Source organism: Neovison vison, chromosome 3, assembly GCF_020171115.1.
Source record: "Neovison vison isolate M4711 chromosome 3, ASM_NN_V1, whole genome shotgun sequence".
Taxonomy (NCBI): Eukaryota; Metazoa; Chordata; class Mammalia; order Carnivora; family Mustelidae; genus Neogale; species Neogale vison.
The window spans coordinates 75,272,673-75,298,788 of record NC_058093.1 but is presented as its reverse complement, the minus strand read 5'-3'; the positions used below and the strand labels follow the sequence as shown (position 1 = coordinate 75,298,788).

The 26,116-nt window shown below is 38.2% G+C and overlaps 1 protein-coding gene across 14 annotated transcripts in view; it reads left to right on the top strand.

Moving 5' to 3' along the window:
- ZNF385B (zinc finger protein 385B) overlaps nt 1-26,116 on the top strand; it is a 401,761-nt gene that overhangs the window by 368,112 nt on the left and 7,533 nt on the right. For all 14 annotated transcript variants that reach the window (XM_044242447.1, XM_044242448.1, XM_044242452.1 and 11 more), the window contains one exon: nt 3,126-3,288. In XM_044242447.1, coding sequence (XP_044098382.1) covers nt 3,126-3,288 — 163 coding nt within the window. The remainder of the gene's footprint in view (nt 1-3,125; nt 3,289-26,116) is intronic.

Below are 26,116 nucleotides of genomic sequence, written 5' to 3'. Positions count from 1 at the left end.
CATCATCTCATTCTTTTTCCTTTTTGTTTGGACCACTGGGGTCCTGAGAGATGGAGAGGATTTGGGAAAGCAAAAGGCTGTAGTAACAAACATGGGGATAAACAAATAAGAAAATTCTAGGATGTCATTTCCTGTCAACTCTCTTTCTCAGGTTGCTACTGAGGTGACATGTGAGAGAAGAGCATAGATCCTGAGGTATTCTCGTTTGGAGGTCAATATGGTAGTTTAGGCAACTCTCTAATTCTGACAATTCTTGGCAAGAGGTTTCTTTGCCCATTGCCAGTTAGGGGCACAGAAGTACTTTTGGCAGAGAAGCAGAAAGCAGGCCAGTAGAGCTAGACAAATACGTGCCTGCCATTCAGTCACTGAGGTGTAAAGCAAGTCAGTTTGGTCCACCAGGTCTTTCAGAAGTGACACAAGAGCCCTTGTCGATTGGGCTTGATTTGTGTTCCCTAGTTCATGGGTTTTCTGGCTCTTGTCCTTGTTTCTTTCACTCCTCAACTAAGAAGAGTCCTAGATAATGAAGTCAGGTTAATCGTGTTACTATTAACAGTGTCTCAGTTTCACTTGAAGATTTGCCCAGGATTTGGAAGCTGTTGACACTGCCCCAGATACAGCACTGAGGAGAGCAAAGTGCTACTACCAAGAATACCACATGGCAATTGGAAAGATGCCAAATGTGAATGAGTGGTGCCTGCCACTATCTTTATTCCATGAGTCCTTCCCAAATAACATTGAGTAGAAGCTAAGCTCCCTTGCTGCACTTCTCTCCGTGCCCCAGAACTCAAAAGGAAAGTGGATCGTGGCTCTGGAGAGTTCTTTCCATCTTGGCATCTAGCAAGGTGTCACTTAGCTGGATCTTTATCTCAAGTGCTAATTGATGCTGTTAACTTTCTGCAGTGATGCCAGGAAATTGTAATGAGGAAATGACACTCTGCTTATGTTGTGCTAGGAGGTTTTATTTAGAGAACCATATGTTTATTTAGCCGGAGGGCACTAAAGTAACATCACATATTCAGTATACTTGGAAAGACGAGTTATTAGGTATCCTGATATCATGTAGAAATTGTTATATACCTAAAGGATGGGACTTACTTAGCTCTTTAGGAAGGAGCAGGCCTAACATACTATGTGAGAGTATTTTCCGTGAAGTAGATTTTTCCTACTCATAGAAGCTTCTGTTAAGACATAATCTTCACTGAGTCATTAAAAGCAGTGTGGCTTCCCAGTGTGTAATTTTTCCCTTTTTTAAAAAAAGTTTTTCCTTTTATTACAATTATAATGTTAGCTCAGAGTGAATATGTGTATGTAAATGTGTGGGCATACAGTTAAATAGGAGTGTTCATGTAAGCATTTCAGATGGACAGAGTGGCTGCTACACCTACCTCTGTGACTTTTGATATGTTATTTAACTTCTCCGTGCCTAGTATTTTTTCTGTAAAATGCTAATTAATAATAGTACCTACCACACAGAATATTATGAGGATTAAATGAGCTAATACACATAATACATTTAGAACTGTGCTTGGCAGAGCCTCAGTAATACTAGTCACTATTATTATCTCTTCATGTAATCAATTTTTAAATTTTTATTTGTGTATTTTCTTAATTTGTATCCAATAATTCATATTAGCTGCATTTAAGCATTCTTGGTAACTAGTAAGTAAATAAGTTATGTTCTGCTTTTCTCCTCCCTTGGTATCATTATTTTTTCCAACCTGGCAGAGAACAATGTGAGAAGTCCTTGAGCCAACCAACTAAGAGTAATTATAAGTCAATGATTATCTACAATGAAATTTATGAAAAGATGTTGAGGAAGTTAGGTCCTATGTGCCATCAATATAAGGCTTTTGACCTCGGGTGATCGGTGTTCTGTGCTAAGGAAATCACGTTCATACCATTAGTTGAAATATAGAATTAAAACCTGGCTTGTTCAGTCCATTGTCACTTCTACCCACCTACTTACACATGTGCTCACTCACTCACACACACGCACCCACACACACCCCCTCTATTCTGCTTGTTGAGGAAAGTGATGAAAGTGTTAATATAATCATCTTTAAGTACATACAAATATATAAGGAAAATTGACATTTAAAAAGTTATTATTTTAAAAATTCTGTAATGAAAACTCACTTTATGATAAGTTTATCACCTATTTCACCTTTATAACTAAGCTAATAGGTCATATAATCTATGTCATAATTTGGTTTTTTATTTTTATCAAATGCATGTTTTTATTTTCAGGGTCTACTCACAATGAAATTGAAGCAAATATACTTAGATTCTATTGTTAATATGTGTATTTGTGCTAGATGCCCAAAATACAAAATCCTTATTTTAGACAGAGAGAAGATTTCCAAATGCTAATAAATTGGTTAAATGTTTTCTTGTTTTGCTGTAATTTGTTTTTGTCTTTTAAAGGTTTTTAGTAGTCACTTGTCTTGATCTCTTTTCTTCCTTTTTATCTGGTATTGAAGTCACAGTTCCACCTATGCTTTGAGTACAAGTGATTAGGACACTAACTGCTTTGACTTCAGAATCACTTCTGAGATTAGAAACAAGGACTGTCCCTCCTTTGCGGCTTAAGTTATCCATTCTTGGAACTGGGATCTTCCAAAGTACATGGAGACGACTCTAAAATGTAGCTCTGTTTCCACTCTCCAGCAGCTTGCTGTTACATCAGTTGATCTCTGAGACAGCAGAGCCTAGAAGAAAGTAGATACAGGCAAACCGGCTTTTACCTGAAGGGAAACAAAATGGAGTATTTGTGGAAGGACACTGGCAAGCTCAGTGTTTGAAGAGGAACCCCAACGGGCAGTGGTGGGAGGGCACCAGTGACAAGGCTCACCTTCATCAGAAGTGTGCCCTGGCCCTGGTGTCCACTCATAACAATGTCTGGGTTTTAAAGACACAGGTCCTCTGTGCCGTACTGAGGGTTTCAATACACAAAACCCCCTTAGGAAGAAATGGTCTACCGATTCCTTAAATGCCAAAAACCTTGTTGAGGGCTGAGTTGTAAATGTCCGTGGTGCCTACGATTGAATGTATATTTTCCTGCATGATCATCCATTGTGGTGTTTGTAAGTAGCAAAAAAATGAGCCTGATTTGTTCTCCTTTGTAGAGCCAGGCCGAGGCCCACTACAAAGGAAGTAAACATGCCAAGAAGGTCAAAGCACTAGAGGCAACGAAAAATAAACCCAAAATGGTTTCTTCCAAGGACAGCGCAAAGGCTAATCCCAGCTGCTCCATCACTCCAATCACAGGCAACAGCTCTGACAAATCAGGTCAATGACACTTTTTGTTCTTTACATTCTTTGTGTTTCTCCGGGTCCCCTGCCCCAACCCCGTTCTTCTCTCCTCAGCTGTTGCATGTTACTCTCCATGATTTGTTTTTATAATATTAATATGTTTCCTTCACAGGAAAGGTTATGTGTTTGCACGGAACCTAAGCATTTGATGTTACCATTCCATGTTGTTAAAATACATACATTTAAGTATATATGTGTGTATGTGTGTGAATATATATATATAATATATATGTATATATGCATGAAAGTAAGTAGAGGCTACTTGGTCATAATGTGTTTAGACAAAAATCGAGAAATGGATCTAAAATACTGAGTTTATTACCTTTTATTCATTTTATGTTTGTTTTTTGCTGTAGACTTTTTCAGTGAAGGAATGCTTAAAGTTGTTTATTAATAGACATCTTTATATTCTTTTACCACAGTAAAGGGGGGTCAAAAAGGTGCTGTTTTCTGAAAATGGAATTATTAAATGAGTCTGGAAATGTGTTCAGTAATAAAAGATTTTGATTTTTGAAGGTCTATGGAGAGTTCCCCTCAGAGTTACAAGTGAGCTTGAGGATTTTATGGGAGTTATTTAAAAAGTTGTGAATTGACTAGCAGAAGAGCTTTACATAATTGGAAATGGGCTACTACAGGAAATGCCTCTTAAGAAGAGTCTGTATTTCATAGTCCAATGAATCAGCAGTTTTTCTAAGTAAGTTCAAACTGAATGATTCAGGAAGAAGAGAAAAAAATTCATTTTCTAGCATGTACACCATAAAATTGGATGTTTAGAAGGTTTTCACACACTCACAACTGTCCCTCAGGCCCAGGATGGATAAATAGATAAGTAATCGTGTTTCAGTAACTAACTGAGGAACCGTGTCTATGAAGGGTGACTAAGAGCATATACCCCTTTCTCAATGTTTGACTCTTTTTGAGGACCTTTGTGTTGTTGGAAGCACATGCGTGCCTGCACACACACACAGACACACACTTCTGATTCTCTTCTGTTCTTGAAATCATTGTAGAATTTTAGGAGAAGACTTAAGAATGCTTTCTTGTGGCTCCTCAGGGCTTTGGAGGAGAGCAAACCTACTAGTATTAGAGGAAGTTTCAAAAACCCTGGTAAGACAAAAAGACTATTTGGGAAGGGACAATTATTGATTAGGTCTCAGGAATGGTGTTTCCAACCACCCTGCAGCGTAGGAGTGAGTTAAGCCAAATTTGATAATAAAAACATTTATTCTTGGTTTGATAGAATCACTAAATCATGTTATCTGATGAACAGATGATAAATACTAGATTATTACATCACACTTCTCCCTTTCTAAAGAACAAAGTCTTTTTATGTATATTATCTAATTAATCCTTCACACAGGTCTATCAGATATTAAGGTTTACAAAATGGTAAACCAAGCCAGGGTCCACAGTGCAGGAGTTATTTACTGGAGGTTACCCAGTGTTTGGAAGAATCCATCATCTCCTGACTTCCTGCTTGGTTTCATTTTCTACAGGATATTGTTGCCTCTATGAAACAACACTCTGCCAAAGGTTTTATTACCTGGATTATGCTCCTTAAGCACAGCAGAACTTATGTACAACATGATAAAACAATGGAATTTAGTGTCACTCCATTCTTTCAGCCTATTTTCTGTCTTGAGCTAATAGCACAGTTGGTAGGTATTGTAAATGTTCCAGTGTTGCTGTTGTGTGTGCTCAGTGTTCCCCTTAGTTATGAATTATTTGGGAACTGGGTTTGTCCAGGGATAGTAGTAAAAGTATTGAGCAGGAAAAAAATGTTAAAAATGGAAATTAAGAAGAATCAATGAAAGCAGAATCAATAAAACTATAGAAGACAGTTAAAGAGAGAAGGAAAGGGGCGCCTGGGTGTCAGTAGGTTAAGCCTCTGCCTTTGACTCAGGTCATGGTCTCAGGGTCCTGGGATTGAGCCCTGCATCAGGATCTCTGCTCTGTGGAGAGCCTGCTTCCTCCTCTCTCTCTGTCTGCCTCTCTGCCTACTTGTGATCTCTGTCTGTCATAAATAAAATCTTTTAAAAAAGAGAGAGAAGGAAAGATGTGGAAGAAGAAAGGAAGTACAAAAAAAAAAGTCAAAGACTAGGGGTAGACCCAAGGAAAGAGCAATCTAGAAATAGAAAATCAGGGGCCTGGGCCACAATCACAGCTTTTCTCATACCTACAAGGTACCCAATGAGCATATGTTAAAGTTTAAACAATTCAAAGCATTTATTCCTACCATAAAATACTAGTTAGGTCTCAATGAAAGAGACTTTCTAAGCACTTGTGTTTGCCTTGTAAGCAATAGGGACACACCAGGCAATGGTATAAACAAGGGGAGAGAATTGAGATCTAGAATGATCCTAGGGGATGAGAGTGGGGAGAGGGGAAAACAAATCTCAACCACAGAATCTCTTCCTCAGTGGCTCTGAGGTGGTCTCTAATCCTGCATTGTCTGCTTCCTCTGCCACTTCTCTATCCACCCCAGAGTATTTGGTGTAATAGTATTGGCTTCACTCACTGTGTCACTGTTGAGACTAGGACCAGAAGTAATGACAACCACCTGTGTTTTGGGGTTACTTCATTCTCCATGTTTCCTTACTCAAAATCTGTATAAATGATTTGATAATTCATTGGTTGGATCATTCACATTATTTTTTCTTTTCCCCATGTTTTCCATAAATATTAATACTAATGGAATACACTATTTGTTCTATCATATCAGCAAAGGCAATACCAAAGTTGTCAAAGATGGCACCATTTAAAAATAAAATGTGTTGTGTTTGCTAAATAGATACATATGTTCTTTTGTCACCTTCAAATGAATAAGAATTCCCACATATATGTAGTAGAATTTTCAAGTTGGAAAATTAGAAACCTTGCCCAGATGGGCAATCTGGCCTAAACAATGTGATATGTAACCTATTGCTGACTATCTGTTTCTAAATCCTTAAAAAGCTCCCTCCGCTTTGTCAAAGTTATAGATTTTTCGGAAACTGGTTTTTATTTCGTTTTAAATCCTATTTTAGAGGACTCGTAAGTGGCTTAGTCAGTTAAGCATCTGATTCTTGATCTCAAATCTTGATCTCAAAGTCATGAGTTCAAGCTCAGCATGGAGCCCACTTAAAACACACACACACACACACACACACACACACGCAGAGTCCCTATCTTAGAAGAACAGAGGACACGAAAACCAGTCCTTTATAAATGGTCTAGGTGGAATGTAGAGATGAAGAAGAGGGAGAAGGGAAGAGGAATAGTGTCTGTGGCACTTAAGTGACCAAATGTTTTATTTCAGACAACACTGTTCCTAAGGAGTCAGTCAAAAATCAGAGTAACAGTCAGAGTGGAAAACCATGGTTTGCCTAGCATTGGTCTTTCTCTTCTGAAAGAAGAGTTCCTATCAAGTGGTCTTAAGCAGTATTTACATGATTTTTAGACATTTAAATCAAAATGAATGTATTTGTTACTTGATGTCTCAGCCACCAGATTTCAAATATCCAGATTCACAACATCCATATGATTGACTAATTCAGTTTCCAGTCTCATATTTTAGGAGCAGTAACCTAGCAATAGAGGGCAAATCTCGAGGGAAAAGAAATAGCCAGAAGTTAAGGGAGGGAGCTTCTAGGAGGGCAGCATCCTGGGATTCACCAAATAGCAGTCAAGGAGAAGTGTTATTTCAGAGTATCCAACAAGGAACATGGCACCCACAGATGATCTCTGCCTGTTCCTCAAGAGCACAGATTATTTATTCTAAGAAGTGGCAGCTTTTTTTTTTTTAATTTTATGATCCATTTGGAGATACCATGGGTCTCACATTGTAGCTGGATCTGTGTAATCCAGATAGATTTGTTAGAATGGAGCTATCAGATATAAATATTTCAGGGTATTGTGGCAAGCTTTCCTTTTTTTTCCTCTCAGGTCAGTAAACAAAATTAGTTTAAACAATAATAGTTTCTATTTCATTTATTGTAAGAAGTTCTGACGTGATTGAAAAAAATTAAATATGCTTCATTAAAGGCAGTTAAAAATAGTTGTCCCTGGGGCGCCTGGGTGGCTCAGAGGATTAAAGCCTCTGCCTTCGGCTCAGGTCATGATCCCAGGGTCCTGGAATCGAGCCCCGCATCAGGCTCTCTGCTTGGTGGGGAGCCTGCTTCCTCCTCTCTCTCTCTCTCTCTGCCCGCCTCTCTGCCTACTTGTGATCTCTCTCTGTCAAATAAATAAATAAAATCTTTGAAAAAAAAATAGTTGTCCCATTCACCTTTTAGAAGTTGGTGTAGAATTAGATGTAAAATGCGAAGAAATGGTTTCATGGTCTCCCAGGATCTATCCCAACTTCTAATGATGCATCAGTGGGAGTTTAAAACATGGTAGGAGGGAGGAGAAATGTGCTTTAGGAGAATTAGGGTCAAAACACAGCAAGCATTAAACAGCTTCAGGAAGATGGCTGGAACATATTAGCCAGACACTCAACCCAAATTTCTCCCTGGAGTTCAAGTGTCATAATGCCATATGACAGTACACTTTCCTGTGATAATATGTCCTATACATCAAGAGGAATGCTCTTTGTGACAGCATTTGACCCCTCATAACAGGTTCAGAAAAGCCCAGAGCCTTCAAAAAGCCTTATTCTTGAAAATAATAAAATATTTTTATAATCAACCTAATGACAAAATATTGTGGTAGTCAACCTAATGGTCCATATGTCTGGTCTTAACACTAGATTTTTTTAATTAGATATCAAATGGGGAAAATCCATTTCTAGTTCAAAGTACGTAAAGCTATTTAGAACTAAACAGCTTTTAATCAGTTGCTGTCTAACCAGATGAAAGCAGATGGAATGATTCAAAACGCTATAGATGTATTTATAAATGCAATTAAGAGCAAAGATAATGAAACCAGCATATTCTGCTTGAAATATAACAATAGGAACACCTTAAATTTGTTCAATTTATAAAATCCAGTCACATATGTGTTTTTGTATGACCCTCTCCATATCCCTTTGACTGTTAGGGCAGAAATTAGTATCCATCTTTCATTCACTCATGCAACAAACTTTATATCCATTTATCTACTCAGGAAATATTTATTTTCTATACTAAATGATGTAGTGTATTGCCAGATACTAGCATGCGACAGTGAACACAGAAACATTTTCTTGCCCTCGAAGAGCTTCCAACCTATTGTGTGTGTGTTTTTTTAATGTGTTGGATATTAGGGCTACAGAGAAAAATAATATATGGTTACCACCTTCAAGCTGCTCCCCAAAATATCATAATGATGAGGAACCTGGGTCAAGGAAACGCGAATTAGTTCACATAAGGTCACACCTTTCATATCCCAATAAAGTCAGGACTTCCTGACCCACACATATGTCATTACTCCCATTACTTCTAAACTTCTCTTCCTTAGGAATAAATACAAGTGTCCCAGTGGGCAAAGTCAGAAATCACGAAACCACTTTTTAAAAGAATTAGTGAGTAGGACCATACATTACTTTAGGTAGAATTCTTATTTAAATTCCAGCTGTTAACGTACAGTTTAATATTAGTTTCAGGTGTAGAACCTAGCGATTCATCACCCACGCACAACACCCAAGGCTCATCACAAGTGCCCCCCTTAACACCCAGCACCTGTTTAATCCAATCCTCCTGCCCACCTCCATGGATTACTTTTAAATTACTTGCTGACGGGGGTGCCTGGGTGGCTCAGTGGGTTGAAGCCTCTGCCTTCAGCTCAGGTCATGATCCCAGAGTCCTGGGATCGAGCCCCGCATCGGGCTCTCTGCTTGGCAGGGAGCCTGCTTCCTTTCCTCTCTCTCTGTCTGCCTCTCTGCCTGCTTGTGATCCCTGTCTGTTAAATAAATAATTTAAAAAAATTACTTGCTGGGGCGCCTGGGTGGCTCAGTGGGTTAGGCCGCTGCCTTCAGCTCAGGTCATGACCTCAGGGTCCTGGGGTCGAGCCCCACATCGGGCTCTCTGCTCGGCGGGGAGCCTGCTTCCCCCTCCCCCTCTGCCTGCCTTTCTGCCTACTTGTGATCTCTCTCTGTGTCAAATAAGTAAAATCTTTAAAAAAAAAAAAATTACTTGCTGACTGTTGATATTTTTCAGGAGAAACTATGGAACTAAAAGAAGCATTAAGGCTTTGTTTTATTAAGAATCCTTATTTCCTATGCAGTATATTGTCTGTAGCGTTTAACGGCAACAGAACAAAGCTTTAGACATTACAGATCTTTTCCAGGGCAAGTTTGAATGAAAATACTCATTTTGGGCAAATGACAAATGTCCTCAAAACTCTAGTCTGACAATTATAGAGCCAAATATCCTTGCTGAAATAGAGGAGGACACTAGGGAGGACATCCCCAATATGGCAGAAACCTTGAACTGCCCTCTAAAGGGTCCAGCTGGCTTGTCCTGAAGTCTGTCCACAGCTTCAATAGCATTTGGAATCATTCCATCTAAAATATTCCAACTGGGAGGGGGGCGCCTGGGTGGCTCAGTGGGTTAAAACCTCTGCCTTCAGCTCAGGTCATGATCCCAGCATGCTGGGATCAAGCCCCACATCGGGCTCTCTGCTCAGCAGGGAGCCCACTTCCCCTCCTCTCTCTCTGCCTGCCTCTCTGCCTACTTGTGTACTCTGTCAAATAAATAAAATTTAAAAATAAAATATTCCCGGGGCGCCTGGGTGGCTCAGTGGGTTAAGCCACTGCCTTCGACTCAGGTCATGATCTCAGGGTCCTGGGATCGAGTCCCGCATTGGGCTCTCTGCTCAGCAGGGAGCCTGCTTCCCTCTCTCTCTCTCTGCCGGCCTCTCCATCTACTTGTGATTTCTGTCAAACAAATAAATAAAATCTTTAAAAAATAAATAAATAAAATAAAATAAAATATTCCCACTGGGGATAGGGAAATTGTTTTATGTAGCCCATACCCATGATTGTACCGTGGGAGCTTTTTGTCAGAAAAGACAAAAGAAGGAAGGAAAAGGGATAGCATACCTCAGAACAGCTCATTTTCGTTTTCAGCCATATTGTGCTTCTGCATTGTGGCAATTCCACGGGCTTGAACCAGAAGTAGTTATCAACTAGTAGATTAGTATGATTTACCTGGCAAGGCTGTAGGTCAGCTTTTTCTGGTTACCCTATTGCTTTATGAAAGTGTATTTTCAATTTTGTCAAAGACTCTTTCTGCCAGGGATACAAATGGAGAGACCCTTGCCTCGTCATTTTTATGGGTTCCCCTGTGTGTTTCATAGTTTTTATGTGTTGTTACAAATGGGGCCAAGTTTTCCAAATGACAACTCCTCATTTCCGCTGACTGCCACAGGACTCCATCGATTAGCCAGCAAGCTCTTTGTTACTGCCTCTTCCCCTTTCTGTCGCTGGCAACAAGACCTTGTGCTGTTGACTTGAAGAAAATGATAGTGTTCTGCTTTGGCAGCATCTGTCATTTATAGACAAGTGCCATCATAAATTTGGCATACATCTATCCAAATCCAGGAGGCCGAGATTTAGTATCCCTCATAAAATAATAGATTAACTATATTTATGACAAACATCTTAAGTCTGAAATTCTGGGGTACAATCATGTAGAACATAAATTGAGTCCCATCTGTCTAAAAAGAACAGACCATTATACTAAGGCTCATATTTTCATGAAATGTACATATATCATTAAGACTTTCAAAGTCAATTTAAAAATGGAAACTGCCTCCATCTTTGCCCATCCACCTTGAATTTGACAACAGCATCCTGCCAGGCAAGGCTAAAGGTTCTTAGATAGTTAAGTGTTTGTCAGACTCGGGAAGCCAACTTCTGAAACTTGTGAGGATTTTATATTGCTTCAAAATAAGACTGAGCATTTATTGTTAGTTTCTCCACTTCTGAAAACTATTTTTTTAGCATCATTCTAAGAAAATGAACCAAAAGTTGAGACTCACTTCTGACCTGCTGAGGATCCCTTAACTTATAATTTACTAGGGATATGTTATAAACCATTCCAAAAAGCAAAACCTCAACTATCTCCTCATTAATTATAACACTATTGGAAGATTTTCTCATCTTCAGACGTATTTTAACTGGTATTCATCTCTTTTGATTACATTTATTTACAATCTTTCTGCATTGACAGGATATGGCAATATAAGAGGATTTTGTATGTACATCGAGTAATTTTATAAAGGCACCACCAAAAATGCCCCCTGAGGTTTTAACAAAGGTTATCACAAATATTTTATGACATCCCACTTATTTGCTTCAGGAAGAATTCTCTGACAGTGAAATATTTTTTGAGATGGGTGGATGACCAAATAGAATCGCACAGTAAATATTTGTAGATTCTGTGTTCGGGGCACTGATACTAAGCACTTTGGGGAATTTCAGCTCAATTCTCACTGTACCCCACAAATTTGGCTTTATGGTATAAAACTTAAAGTGTTTTTCATAGAAACATTTATAAAATATTTTCCCCTTCTCTGATTTTTTGCTCCGAGAATCAGGTTCACTGTTGTGGATACTGGACATAATATCACACATTAATAGTATGATGCCCTCGTTTTTATAGGCCAGCTCTATTCAGTAAAATATTCTGCAGTGATGAAAACGGTCTGTAATCTGTGTTATCTAACATGAGTACCATGAGCCACACGTAGCTGTTCAGCACTTGATACGTGGCTTGTACTACTGAGAAACTGAATATTTAATTTTATTTAATTTTAAGTACTACACATGGCTACTGAATTGGACAGCACAACTGCAGACTGTGACACTCTTTGCTCTTTAAGTAGCCATGACTCCAGAGAAGGCATTGCGTTCTCTGAGCCTGTTTTCTCATATGTAAATTGGGAATAATACTCTCCCTGCGTCTCCCAGTGGTGTTTTATGGATCAAATGAAAAGATTTTGCAAGCACTTGGCAGAATGTAAAGCATAAAAAAAATGCCCGTTATTGGTGTTTTTAGTTTTGGGGTTTTTCTTTTTGTGCAGTTATCCCTTCTTGCTGCCATCCATGAAAGGCGACAGGTGCCCCCTTTTTGGGCAGCTATCACTGTCCTCCTTTGTGCTGCACCTATTACAGTTTGTTCTAGAAAAACAGATCCAATCTTACTAGAATTAGATGCAAAAAATTATTTTAACACCCGTACTACTAATAATTAACATGTAACTGAATGATTATTATGTGCCCAAGGCTAATATACGAAATATCCTATAGATGCTAACTTACATAATGATATAGTCCTCTGATGGATACTAGAAGATAAGGGGAAATGGTGGCTTAGAGTTGCTCAGAGAGAAGGTAGCTTCCAGCCCAGATTCTCCTCCAGGCAGCCCCAATCCACTACCATGCTCTGCCACCTTTGGATGAGGGTGTATAACTTTAACTGCACTGCTTCCTTAAGGTTATTTGAGATTTTTTTCACTAAGTGACACTTCTAGATGTCTGACACCTCAGAAAGGTTGTGTGATTTCTATTCCCACCATCTTTTACAACGGGTTTTATTTTTGAGAAATCAAGTTTTGAGTGTCTTTGAATGAGGACATACTAACCAGGGTATGATTTTTGAGTGTCATTTACCTACCTTGTACATATAACATAGTAAAAAGAGCATGAGCTTGAAGTTCAGACATATTAGCTCCCCTTCTCACTTACCAGATAACCTTAATCAAATCATGTTCACCAACCTGTTCCCCCACCTGTTAGATAGGACGGCTAAGACCTACCTCGCGGAATTGTCAGGATTAATGAACCAGTAATGGCAACCTCAGTGCATATCACATACCAGATACTCAATAAATGCTAGTCATAAAAAATACAACCATTCAAAGAAATGTCCCAACTCCGCCCTTTTGATTCCATGATCATTCCATGCCTTGCCTCCATGCAACAGTGACCTGTACTCCATTCCTTTTTATGTACTTGTTCTTTTATCTCATAGTAATTATTTATACTGCGTTTTCCTTCCAGACATTAAGGCTTGGTGAGCGTGACTCTCCCAGTGGGACATGTAAAGTTGTAGAGGGACCTTCTTGATCTTCCTCACATTTCTATAAATGGAGGAAAAGTCTTTTCTTTTTACTCATTCTCCCACTGGTTAATGTATCTCATCTGCTCTGGCCTCCGCAGCTCCCGGTATTTCATCCTGCATGTGGCTGTCACATAGATAGCATATGTTAAATTAATACCATTCAGAAGAATCTCATGGGGAAGCTGTAGCACCTTCTCTAGTATGTGGACAGGGCAAGCGGACACTGGTTAGCTCTTTTTCCTTTGTCTTCAGAAAGATGGCTACCCCACCTCATAGGTCGGCAGTCTGCACTATACATAAATACGGTACTGAAAGAAAGGATATCCCAACCCATCTCCATTTGTGGAGGGAGAAATCTGGGTGCTACCTATGGAGAAGCAGCCCAGCCTGGAGCCAGGGTTGGCTACTGAGCAGGAGAGGGAGAGTGTGATCAGAATAAGAAACACGCTCCTGCCTGACAAGTCCTTGCCAGCATTTATGTCAATAAATGAGAAACTTGTCAGCTCAAACATTTTATTCCTGGCTTCTTGCAAAAAAATTTTCTTAGTGTACAATTTTTTAAAATAATTTTTGTATGCTATTAACTAGTTAGCCTCTAGAAAATATGTGCTTTGTTTTCCTGCAAATATGAAATGACATAAATATTAGAATTTCTTGTCATAATAGAAATTATTTTATTCTTTGCTGGCAAATATTTGAACTTCTGTCATAGTTTTATGATTTTTTTTTATTCATTAATCTAGCAAAATGGTCATATTTAAGTTAAAACAGTTTGTCTTTTGGTTCTCTGCTATTAAAGAAAATATTTTTACTAAGTGGGAAATTAAGGTATCACATTTTGAGTTAAGGAAAAATTATTTATTTTATTCTTTCAACAAAAATTTTATCCAGTCCTTTGGTTAATCCATAAGATTAAATATCCAATAAAAGTTTTTCTGGTGGGAGCCTGCATGGCTCAGTTGGTTGAACGACTGCCTTCGGCTCAGGTCATGATCCCGGACTTCCAGGATGGAGTCCCGTATCGGGCTCCCAGCTCCTTGGGGAGTCCGCTTCTCCCTCTGACCTTCTCCCATCTCAGGCTTTTTCTCATTCATTCTCTCTCAAATAAATAAAGAAAATCTTTAAAAAGAAAAAAAAAGTTTTTTTGAGTATTTTGAAAAACCACTAGTAGATATCTGTTTATGTTACTTATGGCACTTTAAATTGAGAGAATCCTTTTAGAAAGCAGTATCACAGTAAATTTAAAATACATAAAAATGTTCATTCCATTAGACCCGTAAATTCCTCTTCCTATAACTTATACTAATGAAAAAAATCCTAAATACAAAGTAAAAAAAATAAAATGTTACATTTGAAAATGCCTACTGTAGCAGTATTTTTATTAATGAAAAGTAGAAACAAGACGATCAGTATCAGGGAAGTTATTTCGATAAAGTACTTATACTCACTACAATATTATGCAGCCTTAGAGTAAATGAAAGCAACATGAAAATGCATGTCATACACTAGATCAAAAGTTAGAAAATGGTTTGTTCATGCATGTATTTATTTGCATGTATTTATTAATCCCCCACGGAATACAGTGCATTATGCTAGGCACTAGCATATGTGATAGTGAATCAAGCAGACTTGGGCTGTGCCCTCCTGAGAGCATACAGTCTGGAAGAGCAAATGTTGAACAAATAATGACAAGCTAAATGAAAAGAGAGGGGCGCTGACCTTGTCCACGGAGAGGAAGTCCTAGGCAGAGGATTTAAACTCCCTCTGCCTGATGGGAAAGAAGGTAGCCTTGCAAACAGGGGCCCCGGTTTCAGAAAGGAAAGAGGAATTCATCAGAAGGACCAGTATGCCACAGGACTTAGATGTGAAAGACAGCCTAGTTTAAATACCTGAAGTACTGAGAGGACTCTTGGGAACAAGGAAGGGAATTTAGGGTGTTGGTAAAAAAAAGTCGTTGAAATGATGGCTAGGAACAGAAAGAAAGCAGCATGAAGTGATGGGCATAAACACAGAGGTTCTTAACCTCTCTGGTGCCATGGATCCCTGTGGTCTAGTTTCTTCCAATGACTTGATGAGTTTATTGTATGTCTCAGGGCAAGATGGAAAAGAAATTTGTAGCTAAAAGGTCCCATGTCACAGTATTCCTAAGGGATCCAGATGATGAGAACCTCTAGATGAACCTCTTTGGTTGCCCAGGTCTCTTGAATTAACATTAGTTTTAATGTTAAAAGGAGACTGTCTATGGTCAACAGACTTTCTCCTGCAACTGATAGGCCTTAAATAGAAAATTGGCCTTGACAATTTCATAGCAAAGCAGCAGATTGAATTTGGGCACAAATGCTAGATTCAAAATGTAAAAGTATGATTGGCTTTTAGCAGTGTATTTTTAAAAGGACTGGTAGCTTTCTTACACTTGGGCAGTCTAGCCCCTGAAAGTCAGCTGTCTCCTTAGGACAGACAGTATCCCGATAATCCCTCAAGAGTGGCCGCCCACAGTTGTCTCTCTGGAGCAGCCTAAGGCAATGAGCTCATTTGAAGAAAGTAATTTTTTAAAAAAATTTTTCTCTATTAAATAAAGATACATTTTTTAAGATGAAGAAAGACACTGTGTCCTCAATACCTCTCAGGCTGACCTTTTCCTTGTCTAATCAGTCTACCTGGAGCTTCAAAGCTAACCCCTAAATTCTGCATCTAGAGAGGGAAGAAGTGGGAGGAGCAGAATTCACATGTTTTTCCTTATACCTTGTGAACCAATGTTTCCCCTGTAAAGGGCCATTCATTTAGAAGGAAAAGAACTTGCTTCTCATTCTACCTCGAAAATTAGTTTTTACTCTTAGTCCTGGCTTTTGAATCATTACTGGACCTACTCCCTGAGGGACTTGATTTGAGTGACAGGAGTTACTTATTCTATTTTCCATAATAAAGCTGCCTCAGAAAGAGCTGTTTCACATCTCTCAGTGACAAATCGGAAAGGGGGCAATTTTTCAACCTGAAGAAGTTGAAATATGATTTCTCTATTGTACAAGTCAAATGGCTGGAAAACTACACAAAATAGGAGAAAGCTGTTCATTAGTTTCCAGCTCTAGCAAACAAGCCCTCTTTTGTGCTCCCTTAGAAAAGTGACATGTTCACTAGAATCCGTGCCAGCTCATTGATATAGAGTGTGGGCTGCCACCTTTTAACAGGGAGATACTTGGAGATGCCACTGTTTTATATCTGAGTGTGGGACTGGCAGGTTCTGCTCCCCAACAAAGTGGCATGAAGGACAACAGGGCAGTTGTCATGCAAAGCCAGGCAATGACTGCCATTTCATTGGACCACAAAATCACTGCAGGGTGCAGCCCAGTGGCCAGACCCCAACTGACACAGGCTTTCAAAAGGAAAGAGCGGGATATCCTAACTCAGGATCTCAGTCTGGCAGAAGACAGTACAGGGACTATTTTGAACTTAGAAAATTGGTCTCCTAAGTTTCACGGGTCCTAATTTACATCAAATAAATAAGCTTTTGTTTTTGTTTTTTTAAAGTCAGGATCTAGAGGGGTGCTTGTGTGGCTCAGTCAGTTAAGCGTCTGCATTTGGCTCAGGTCACAATCCCAGGGTCCTGGGATCGAGCCTCGCATCTGGTGGGCTCTGCTTAGCAGGGAGACTGCTTCTCCTTCTCCCTATGCTTGCCACCTCCCTCCCCTGCTTGTGCTCTCTCTCTCTCTGTCAAATAAATAAATAAAATCTTTAAAAATAATAATAATAAAGTAAGTATATACAGATTCTGAGTCAATGTAGAGTCAATTTTATAGACAATTTTCCCTGATTCCAGGATTAATCTAAAGACCAAGATATGAAAATCAGTCATAAACATAGTTAATTAGGAATTAGCAAGCTTCACAGTGATCCACCGTGTTTGAAGAGGCAGAGTTTCCGGGCTTTAGCTGGAGGCATGGTACTGTAGCCTTAGGTGGGAAGGGCCCCACCAGCCACAGCTGACCCAGTGTATAATATTTGAGTGCTCTGAGAATTTTTAAAACTAACTTTAGTTTCTGTGTCTTTTCTTGGCTACTTGTGACTCTGGGCTTGTAATTGATATGACAGACAGTACTCTGTTTTGTTTTCCACGTCTGCAAAATGGCATAAGCCATATAGGGAATGCTTTCTGTTTCCAAAGGTTGTTTAGCTATTTATCCTCCAAGTGAGGCATTGAGATCAGACACTTTCCAACAAAGAAGTCCTGTCAACCAATAAAGCAAGTCAACCAACTTAGTAGGTGTTGTGAGATAAACCAGTCTGCATTATGCTGGGTAATGCTTGGGGACATCTGGAGTTAGATCAAATCTAAATGAGGAAATCTACTTGGAAGTAGCTAAACGGTGCTAGAAGACTCCCAAGTGTTCTGGGGCCTTAGGGATCTGAGTAGGCCATGAGTAGTATCATCACTAAGATACAAAGCCTGCAAAATATCACCTTCAGTAATGGACATCTATTACCTAAAACGGTGAAGAAAATGAATTAATGGCATAATCATAGTACTTGGAATTTCTTAAAGAATATTATTGCATAAATATATCAATCATGTAACTGTTGACAATTCAGATGAATATACTGACGTTATTTGTTAATGACTGCTTACAACATTGCTAAAATGGGTTGTTAGCTACAAACATAAGACCCACAGTGTTGCTATGACTGAAACCTTGCCATGAGAACAGGATATCAGTTTACTTGCAAAGAGATAGGCTATACTTTGATTCTCTTTTGTTTTCACAGGTGCTTTAGATTTTTCTGGCATAGGTACAGACTTATTGTTTCTGTGTAAGCTTATGTAGGATTCCTAATAAAGAAGATAGTAAAATCTATAGATTTGTTCATTTTATCAAATCAAAATATTGGACCTGACACAATGTACCTGTTGTTATGACTCTGCCCTAGTACATGTCAAGGAGACCCATTCTTAAGAGAATTATTTCAACTTCAAATGACATTAAATATTGATTGCTTATATATATCTTCAACAACGATACAAGTATTTTACATAATCAACAGCAGAAATGTCTGTTCTCTCTATATTTACTTCACTTTATGATTTAGCCATTAACAGTGAATTTCTGGTATTTTTACTTGTGAGGCTAAAAGGCATTGCATTGAATTGAACATTCCTTATTTTCAACATACTAATTGCCCACCTATAGCTTTCTGTACATTGGGCACAAAGATGAATTAGGACATTGTTGCAGGACTGAAGAATCTCTCTATCTTGGTAATAACTGTAACTGTGGAAAAATTATAGTTAATGCAAGATCAAAATATAATTATATAATAAATATAATTATATTATGAGAACATAGGCAAGGAAAGGAGGGAAGAAGTGAGCTTGGGGACTAGAAGTTGCAAGATCTAGAAAGAAGTTTAATGGCAATCCACAAAGGATGAGGGCCTGAAATAAGGCAGTGGCACATAATAGATGCTAAAGAAATGCGTGCTGGATAAAGAGTGAATAAGGCTGATAGAAGAAATATTTAGAAGATAGTATCAATACTGTAGCCAGATACCATCCAAGGTATCTCAGGATTTATGCTCACACCCTGTATCACCAATGACCAGCAAATTTCCTGGCATAATGACATGATGGATAATTTTTTCTTCATGTGACTAAGATATTCATGCCCACATTGTTTCAATGTACCTCTTCATTAAAACCCTAAGAACAGGGATGCCTGGGTGGTTCAATTGGTTAAGCATCGCCTTAGGCTCAGGTCAAAATCCTGTGGTCCTGGGATTGAGTCTAGCATCAAACTCTGTGCTCAATGTGGAGTCTGCTTCTCCCTCTCCCTCCACCTTGCTCATGCTCTCTATTATCCTCTCTCTCTTTCTCAAATAAATAAAATCTTAAAAAAAAAAAAAGAAGAAGAAGAAGATAGTATCAATAAACTTAGGTCATTCGTTAAACATAGAGGGTAAGAGAAGGAAGAACTTAAGAGTCATTGCTGACAGTTCTGATGTATAACTAGTAATATCATTGATTGATAAGGGGACTATTTAGTATGGCCCCTTCATGGAGATCATTCATTTAGTGTCAGGCAGGTTGAGTTTGAAATACCCATGGAACATCTAAAATAGATGTTCCACAGACTCTTAGGGGAAAAGGATCTTGAACTTCCTGTGAGGAAGGTAGAAATTTCACCTACAGATTTAGGAATCTATGTCAATGTGGTAGAAGTTATTAGAGTGAATTAGATCCTATGACATCCAAAAGAGGGTAAGGGCGCCATCTTGAGGAATGCCAACACTAGGCAAAAGAATAGGAACTGATGAAGAGGACTGTGGTTGACGTTGAAGGAGAACTAGGCAAGGCCAGTGTCTGTGGACATCTAGAGGGAAAAGCACTTCAAGAAGGAATTTGGGGCCAATACAAGAGAAGAATGAAGAGAGACCATTGGTTTTTTTAGGTGGGTAAGGATAAACAGGAAGAGAGGAAGTAGAAGACCCACTTCACATGGCCACTTCAAGTTCTGCATCAAAGGGAAGACAGGTGGAAGATTCCAGGAATGAACCAAGTCAGCGGATGATTTTTGGAACACGGGAATCTCAGCATTTTGTAAATAGAAAGAACCCAGTAGGAAAAAAGTAGCCAGAACTATAGGAAATAGAGAAAAAGTATAAAAGATAGACAGATGGAAGCATACATCTTTTCCTCAGAGAAGTAAAGAAAATAGAGGCAAATGGAAGAAAAGGTATCATCAGGGACAGACTCATCCAGCTTCCTCATTTCTGTAAGAAACAATAGTCCAAGACGTTTGCTAATGAGGGGCTGGTGATATTGGTAGGCAACTTAAGAAGAAGGACAAATTTTCCATGGGGAGGCTGACTGACTGTGTTTATTCCCCTTATAGAATCACTCTTTTCTCTTTGTTTGTCTTATTTATTGACCTGTTCTTCAGCTATATAGTTTTCACTATATATGTTTCTAATTTAAGCAAATCTAATCTGTAAGATTATAAAATTTTAAAATAAGGATATGTGGTTATTGCACTGCCAAGAGAGCCATGCTTTCAAAAAATTCTTTAAAAAAGGGGAAAGAGGGAAACAAACCATAAGAGACTGTTAACAATAGCAAACTGAGGGTTGCTACAGGGAGGTGGCTGGGGATGAACTAGATGGGTGATGGGGATTAAGGAGGGCACTTGTGATGAGCACTGGGTGTTGTTTGTAAGTGATGAATCAGTGATTTCTACTCCAGAAACTAATATTGCACTGTATGTTAATTAAGTAAAATTTAAATTTGAAAAAAAAAATACACTCTTTTAAATAGTGTATTCAAATTATTACCAAGTTTTCCAAGATCTTTTTGTACATTCCTTTCAGGAAAACATTTAATAAATAAAAGGGGGGAACTGACTGTTTTTTCTGATCATTATCTGCGATGTTGGTCTTTTCTTCCTGCTCCTTTAGACAGGTGCAGACCTGTTATACTAGAAATGAATGCCCCTTTCTTTGTGCGTCTACCAACATAGTGATGCTCTAGCATCTGTACACCTTTTATTGCAGATTGTGTGCTGCCGCCTTCCCCCCAACCCCCCACACAAATCCATTAACTGTCTGAATGCAATTCCAGTTTAAACTTTTAAAATATCTGTCATCAGTTGGTGGTTTCCATCAATTTTACTGTGTCAAATGTGTAGATCAGGAAGGGACAAATGAAGCCAATGGTGAGGAAGTCTTCCACAGCACACCAATCAACAAGCATACAGGTTTGCAGTGTTTCAGGGGTTTGGGGTTTTTTGTTTTTGTGTTTGTTTTTGTTTTTTTGGTCTGACACAGAACACCACAGGCTTTTAAGCTTCACTTCTCACAAGAGTGCACAACTCGTAAGGAAGCACACACTGTGACTGACACCCATTAATTTCTCATTATTCAGAAAGTGGGAAGATAAAACAGGAGAATGATTTCAGAATTCCTTATGAAAGTGAGCTAACTTGATTTAATAAGTGGTAAGCAGTAATGCAGACATTGTTTTTTTGGAACAATAATGAGATGTTGGACAAGGTGCTTGTGAATGCAAGGAAGACTATGACCAGCAGTCTTTTCACTGCATGCCTCTGTTGCTAATTCTTTTTAGTGAAATATTAAGTATAAAAAGGAAAATGTAATTATACAAAGAAGTGACCAGGTATATTTCAGTGACCTCAGAAAGCACAAAGAACAATTCTGTTAAAGTTGTGGCCTTGGTTTCCTGAGCACTTTTCTCAGGCTAAAAAACAACAACAACACAAGATTTGACCAAGCATTTCACAAAAAAAGGCATATAATTGGCCAATAAAAATAGGCAAAGGTGTTTAATACCATCAGTCAGTAGAGATCTACAAATGAAAACCTCATCGAGACACTGCCACACCTCCACTTGAATGGCTAAAGCCAAAAGGACTGACAGTGCTGATACCATGTGCTGGGGAGGGGGTACAACAGCTGGAATTCTCATGCATTGCTGGCAGGAATATAAATCACAACCATTTTGGAAAACTGTCTCTAGAATCTACTAAGGCTTGATAGAGATAGATGGTAGACAGATAGGAGATAGATGGGTAACGGCCCAGCAATTCCACTCCCATGTATATACATTGAACAAAAATGAGTATCTATGTCTACCAGAAACACATATAAATAGGCTTATGGTAGCATTATTCAAAATAGCCCAAAACTGAAAACATTCCAAATGCTTATCAATAGCAGATAGATTACTGGTGACATAGTCATACAACAGAATACTCTTCAGCTCTTAGAAACAAAGTTCTATGTACAGCAACGTGGATGAATCTCATAGACACGTTGAGTGAAAGAAGCCATACACTTGGCTTCTGTGAAGTTCAAAAATAGGCAAAACTGATCTAAGTTGATGGAGATGAGAATGGTGGTTACCTTAGAGGGAGAGGGAGTATCAGCTGATTGGAGGTTCAGGGGAGCCCTCTAGAAAGGTGGAAACATCTACAGCTTTATATCTTATGTATCAGTATCTTGCATCCTGTATTTCCTACAGGTCTTATATCTTCTGTTCAACAAATGTATGCATATGTATAAATTCATTAAACTTTATATACTTTACAGTTTATAAGTTATACCTCAGTAAAAAAAGAAATTAAATGGTACAGATAGTAACAGTAAAAACCACATTAGTTTATGTGGAAAATAAATGAGATAATGAATAGAAGTTCTTAATGCAGTGCTTGGTCTATAGTGAGTTTTCAATTCATATCAGCCATTGACTTGGGATTATGATTGTTACTTCTATCACTTTAAGATATAACTTCCTGGAGCAATCATTAGGCCAGTTTGTTGCTTTACATAAAAGCATACTTCTGTAAATAGTATTTAGGCTCAGAATTCAGCTTCTAAGAACCATGCTTCAAACAACATTTCTAGTTGTGTGTAAGAGAAAGCTCGTTATTATGGTAAAGTTTACTTCTTACTATGGGTAAAATTTTTTTAACTGTCAAAAATGCATTTAGTTCAAAAGTTTGCTCCCTTTCAGAATTAAGAAATTTTTTAAAAAATATCACTTTGAAACACAAATCATCATTAATCCTATGAAAAGATATTCAACCCTTTTGATATAAAAATGCAAATCAAATTAGTAAAGAGTTATTATATTTCATCTGTCAGATTGGCAAAGGCAATGGATACTTCAGCTGATAAAGATACAGAGAAGCTGGCACACTCTATGGACAGAGAGCTTTGAGAGTATTGTGTAACCATTCTGGGGCACAATTTGGCAATGTGCATCACAAGTTCAAAAACATATGTGCCCTTTGTGCCAGTAATTCCCCTTCAGAGTTTAGGTCCTGAGGAAATTATTAGGCAAGTATACAGAGATGTTTATATACAATGCTATTATAAAACCAGCTTACTGAATTTATGAATTCAGTGGAGTAAACATGATTGCCTGTTTCCTCTGTTGACTATCCCTTTTTCATTCGTCAAAGACATCAGATATCAGAAAGTCTGGTCTTACTGAAACTGAAAGCTCTTATCCAACTGAGCACTTCCTTCTTCCTGTCTCAGCTTGGGCCATGGGAAGGGGCATTGTCTACTCTTCCCTTCTTCCCCCTCCTATAATTTCTAGTGCTTGCCCTTTCCAATTGTTACAGATAGGTGTAGGAATTAAAGAAGAAAGGACAAATGTTTTTGTACTTAATGACAGTCATTGATGCCCTCTGCATGGTAAGTGTCCAGACGCTTCCTCTCTCTGGAGGACCATGTGTAAGGTCTTCATGTGGTTCTTCTAGTCCTTCTGTAGGTCCTGCCACCAGAGAAGTCCACTCCTCTGCCTCTTGCTACCAGGCTCCTGATGCTCAGCCTTCTTGTCAGTTATCAGTAACAGGGATTAAGCCTGACTGCCCTTCAAGATGTCCTATTGACCCAAAGAAAACTCATTTAACCTTGATATGCCAAAGTGAGATTATAGTTCCCTCAACTTCTGACCATTTTTGGTCCAGCTCATCTGTTCCCAACCTTCCTTTTCCCTACATTCCCTACTGGTATGAGGGGCAGATAACTAACATCCGAACTTGCCAGACTGAAAAATGAAATGCCAGTGTCCTTTCTTACATGTACTTCTGGTTTTACTACTTTGGCTAAATTGAGGAGCATCCAATCAGGACAGAAGCTCATGATATCAGTGAGTCCTCTGATCCTTAGATAATCTAGGAAGTGAGTGATAGGATGTTGGTAACAGGATAAGTTCTACTACCTCATAGAAATGCTACACGTTTGTGTCTGGGGGTTTCCCTGGGGACTTATTCTAAGATGCTGAGATACTTGATGCCAATTGCTTTCAGTTTGGGCTTGTGTCCTTCATTCTGAGGCAACCAAATTGCCATTTGGTATCTTTTTAACATGGTAAAAGTGCAAACCAGAAATAACCCAAATATCAAAGAAGATTAGTTGAATAAATTATAGTATACCCATATAAGTAAGTATCATTTGTTATAAATCATGATCCAACTCTGCATTTACTGACCTGAAAAGATATTGATTTATTGCTAATTGAAAAATGTTAGTGTCCTCATGTTTCCATCTATTCATATATATCTATTCACCTGTTTCTGTCTATTCACATATATTATTGTTTAAATAGTGTGAAGTAACAGTTATCATTATAATAATCTAGGTCAAAGGTTGGCAAAGTACTACCTGTGGGCTAAACATAAATAGGCTGCCTATTTTTGTAAATAAAATTTTATTAGATCACAGCCATGTTGGTCGCTGCTTTCCTGCTATAATGGCAAAGCTTAATAGTTGCAACAGAAACAGTATGACCTACAAAGCTTAATATATTTTTACCATCTGGTGCTTCACAGAAAAAAGTTATTTTAGGGGATGGATTCATGGGTGATTTTTTAAAAATGTTTGTCTAACTTTATTTTCTACACTGAACACAAATTTTTTATATAACATATGTATCTGTTATTAAACCATTGAAACCCGGTTAGAAAAAGCGTAGTAACATTAAACTGAAGAGTAAACTTTGTAAGTGGAATCATAAAAACTGGTTATAGCTTCCAAAGTTCTACTTCAAACTATAAGATCTACAATGTAGTTATAGTATTTCTTTGATTGTTTTTTAAATTAAGACATACAGATGGACATCAGTCTTCTAGTTACCAACAGGATTAGTTTCTGAAAGCTGCTTCCAGAACCCCTGGCATGTTCTCTTCATCTTCTGTGTTAGCTTATTAGTCCTCTGAAGCTGTGTCTGAGGAATAGAGTGCTAAGTTTGATGAACAGGTGGGTTAAACTGGGTAAAGTTTTGGAGTAAAAAATAGCTGTGACAAATAAGTTTTGAAGACTAATTTTCTTCACCTGGTTTATTGATTAGCTATGAAAACAGTTCCAAAATGGGAGGTTTTCAAAATGCTTAGAACTTTGGAAAATAAGTAAATCAACATGGAACCTTCCAGGACAGATACTTTGAAGAATTAAATTCGCTTGGAGGCATAAATTACAGATATTTGTTTTAAAAGGCAATTCTGATATAGCTAAGCAAATTTTGCTTCAAAGTCTTGTAGGATAAAACCTGAAGGCATTTGAGTAATCAGAAAATAATGAAGGCTGTCAGAAGACCTGCTAATTAACACTAGGTGGGGTACTTGAAAATGGAATTCACGTGAACCAGAAGTTCCAGATGACATGTATCTTTATTAAAAGAAACAGAAGTAAACAGTACATTCATTAAACTTTCAAATACACAAAATAAGGAGGCTTTTAAAAAATGCCAAAAGAAACAAAAATAACAGGATGGATTTTGATAACAATATAAAACAAAAGAGAAATTTTAAAAATTTGGCTTTGAAGCTTATAAATTTATACATCTGGAAAGAATTCCAAAGTTCAAATACATTATTGCATTGGTGATTTCAGAATCTGTTTTATTGACTACCTGGTATCAATCCAATGGCAGAATTCCCCAAAGATGATGGAACCATTTACACATTTTCAAGGCCAAAATTTATCCCTGTATTCACAGAGATTATGACTCTGGCCCATCTAGAGGATAAAAAGTAAAACATAATTTATGTAAACATACCATATCACTTAATATTTTTAAAGGAAAATGCTTCCCTTGTTATCCATCTTAAGAGTTTTAAGATATTGTCCACCTTCTGACTCAACTCACTTTTATAATAATATCTCTCATTATACCTGTTGCCATCACCTATGCTGAGCTAGCAGGTATTCAACAAGCAACCCCCAACCTTTCTAACACCTAAGCATTTCCTCGTGTTTCCACCTCCAGCCAT